General features: G+C 55.7%; 1 protein-coding gene across 1 annotated transcript; it reads left to right on the top strand.

Moving 5' to 3' along the window:
* Window positions 1–499: 499 nt before the first annotated feature.
* Window positions 500–1,315, top strand: LOC113207917 (uncharacterized; the record flags this gene model as incomplete). The annotated part of the gene is given in 1 exon segment (XM_052276003.1): window positions 500–1,315. A coding segment is annotated over 1 exon segment (319 nt), but the record flags the coding sequence as incomplete, so codon positions are not given.

The following is a 1,315-nucleotide window of genomic DNA, read 5'->3' as shown; positions in this document are numbered from 1 at the left end:
TTTTCTTAACTTAAGAAAAACGGCACATTCTAAAAAGCAGGGACTGGAAATAAAGTGCATTTTCTTGATTGCAAGTACCTGTTCATTTGCGCCATTTTTGGAGTATGACTGTACTTGCATAGCGAACTGGACCTCCCCACAACTCGAGGCACGCAGCCCGCAGCAGCTTGGCTTCGATGCAGGACAAGTCGGGAAGGCAAGCCCAATACAGGGTGCAGGGGGGTGGTTTCCTCCATAAAGGATATTTTTCGGGGGGGGGGCTGACAAGATGTTTGCCCTCCTCCGTTGGAGCAAATGGCGCGTGGGCGTGCTGCCTGCGTGGGCCGGTGGAGCCAGGGGTCAGTGACGACCCGCCGCGTTACTGTAACAGGCTTCAACGGTTTGCACCCCCTCCCCCCCCCTCTCCGCCCCTCCACGCTTTGGTCTCTCCCTTTCTTCCCAAACCCATCCTCTAATTACCATACAGGTGCAGTGGCGGTGTTTCGGTGTTGGGCCGAGCCCTCAATGGACGGTAGGCGATCACGGAGAGAGAGAGAGAGAGAGAGCGCACGGCATTACCCGTCCCTCTTCCACTTCACCTATGTGATGAGATGACAGTCCGCTGGCGGCAGTGCTGGTCCGGCAACCTCGCCTCGCACCTACTCACTCACTCCCAATCCTCCCCGTGCTACCGGACCGCTCGATGGTTAGACAAACCGATAAGAAACCTCATGATTTTAGCGAAGAGGCCCTGGCCCTAGGCCAGCAGCGGGCTGCCGAACGCTGCGCTCCGGACGGATGGCAGAGCGGCTTGGACTGTTGAAGCTATGCTATAATACTCAGAGCTGTACGAAAAACTGAAGGGGGAGCGTTCAGCCCTAACCGAGGGAATTGTCTCTCTCTAAGCCCTGTGGGCTAACCTTTTTCTTGCTGGAAGACACGGTAGAGACCTAAACGCAGCTTATCTTTCATTTTCAGGCTCAGTACACGGACGAAGAAATCCATACGGTGGACAACATGGACCAATTCATGGAATGGGCGATAGACGGCGACCGCGAGTCCTTTTTCAAAGAAATTCACCCCGATCTACCGGACTACGACCAACATATGAAGCAGATGGAGGACCAAGAGCCGTCGGGCAGACTGAGCCCGGTCCCAGAGGTCATGGATATTGACCTTGATATTCGCCCAGAAAGCAGTTTTGACAGATTTTGCCACTCTCCCTTCGACCTCAGAGACTTAGTGAACAGCCCAGTCGGTCCAGAGGACATCGCCGACGACGCGGTCGAGGGAGAGGCCGTAGACGAGGGGGACGACGCGGTCGAGGGAGAGGCCG

This window comes from Frankliniella occidentalis, unplaced genomic scaffold (genome assembly GCF_000697945.3).
Source record: "Frankliniella occidentalis isolate FOCC.00 unplaced genomic scaffold, Focc_3.1 Scaffold1355, whole genome shotgun sequence".
NCBI classification, from domain to species: domain Eukaryota; kingdom Metazoa; phylum Arthropoda; class Insecta; order Thysanoptera; family Thripidae; genus Frankliniella; species Frankliniella occidentalis.
Note: the sequence above shows the minus strand (reverse complement) of the source record. Positions and strands in the feature narration are given on the sequence as shown.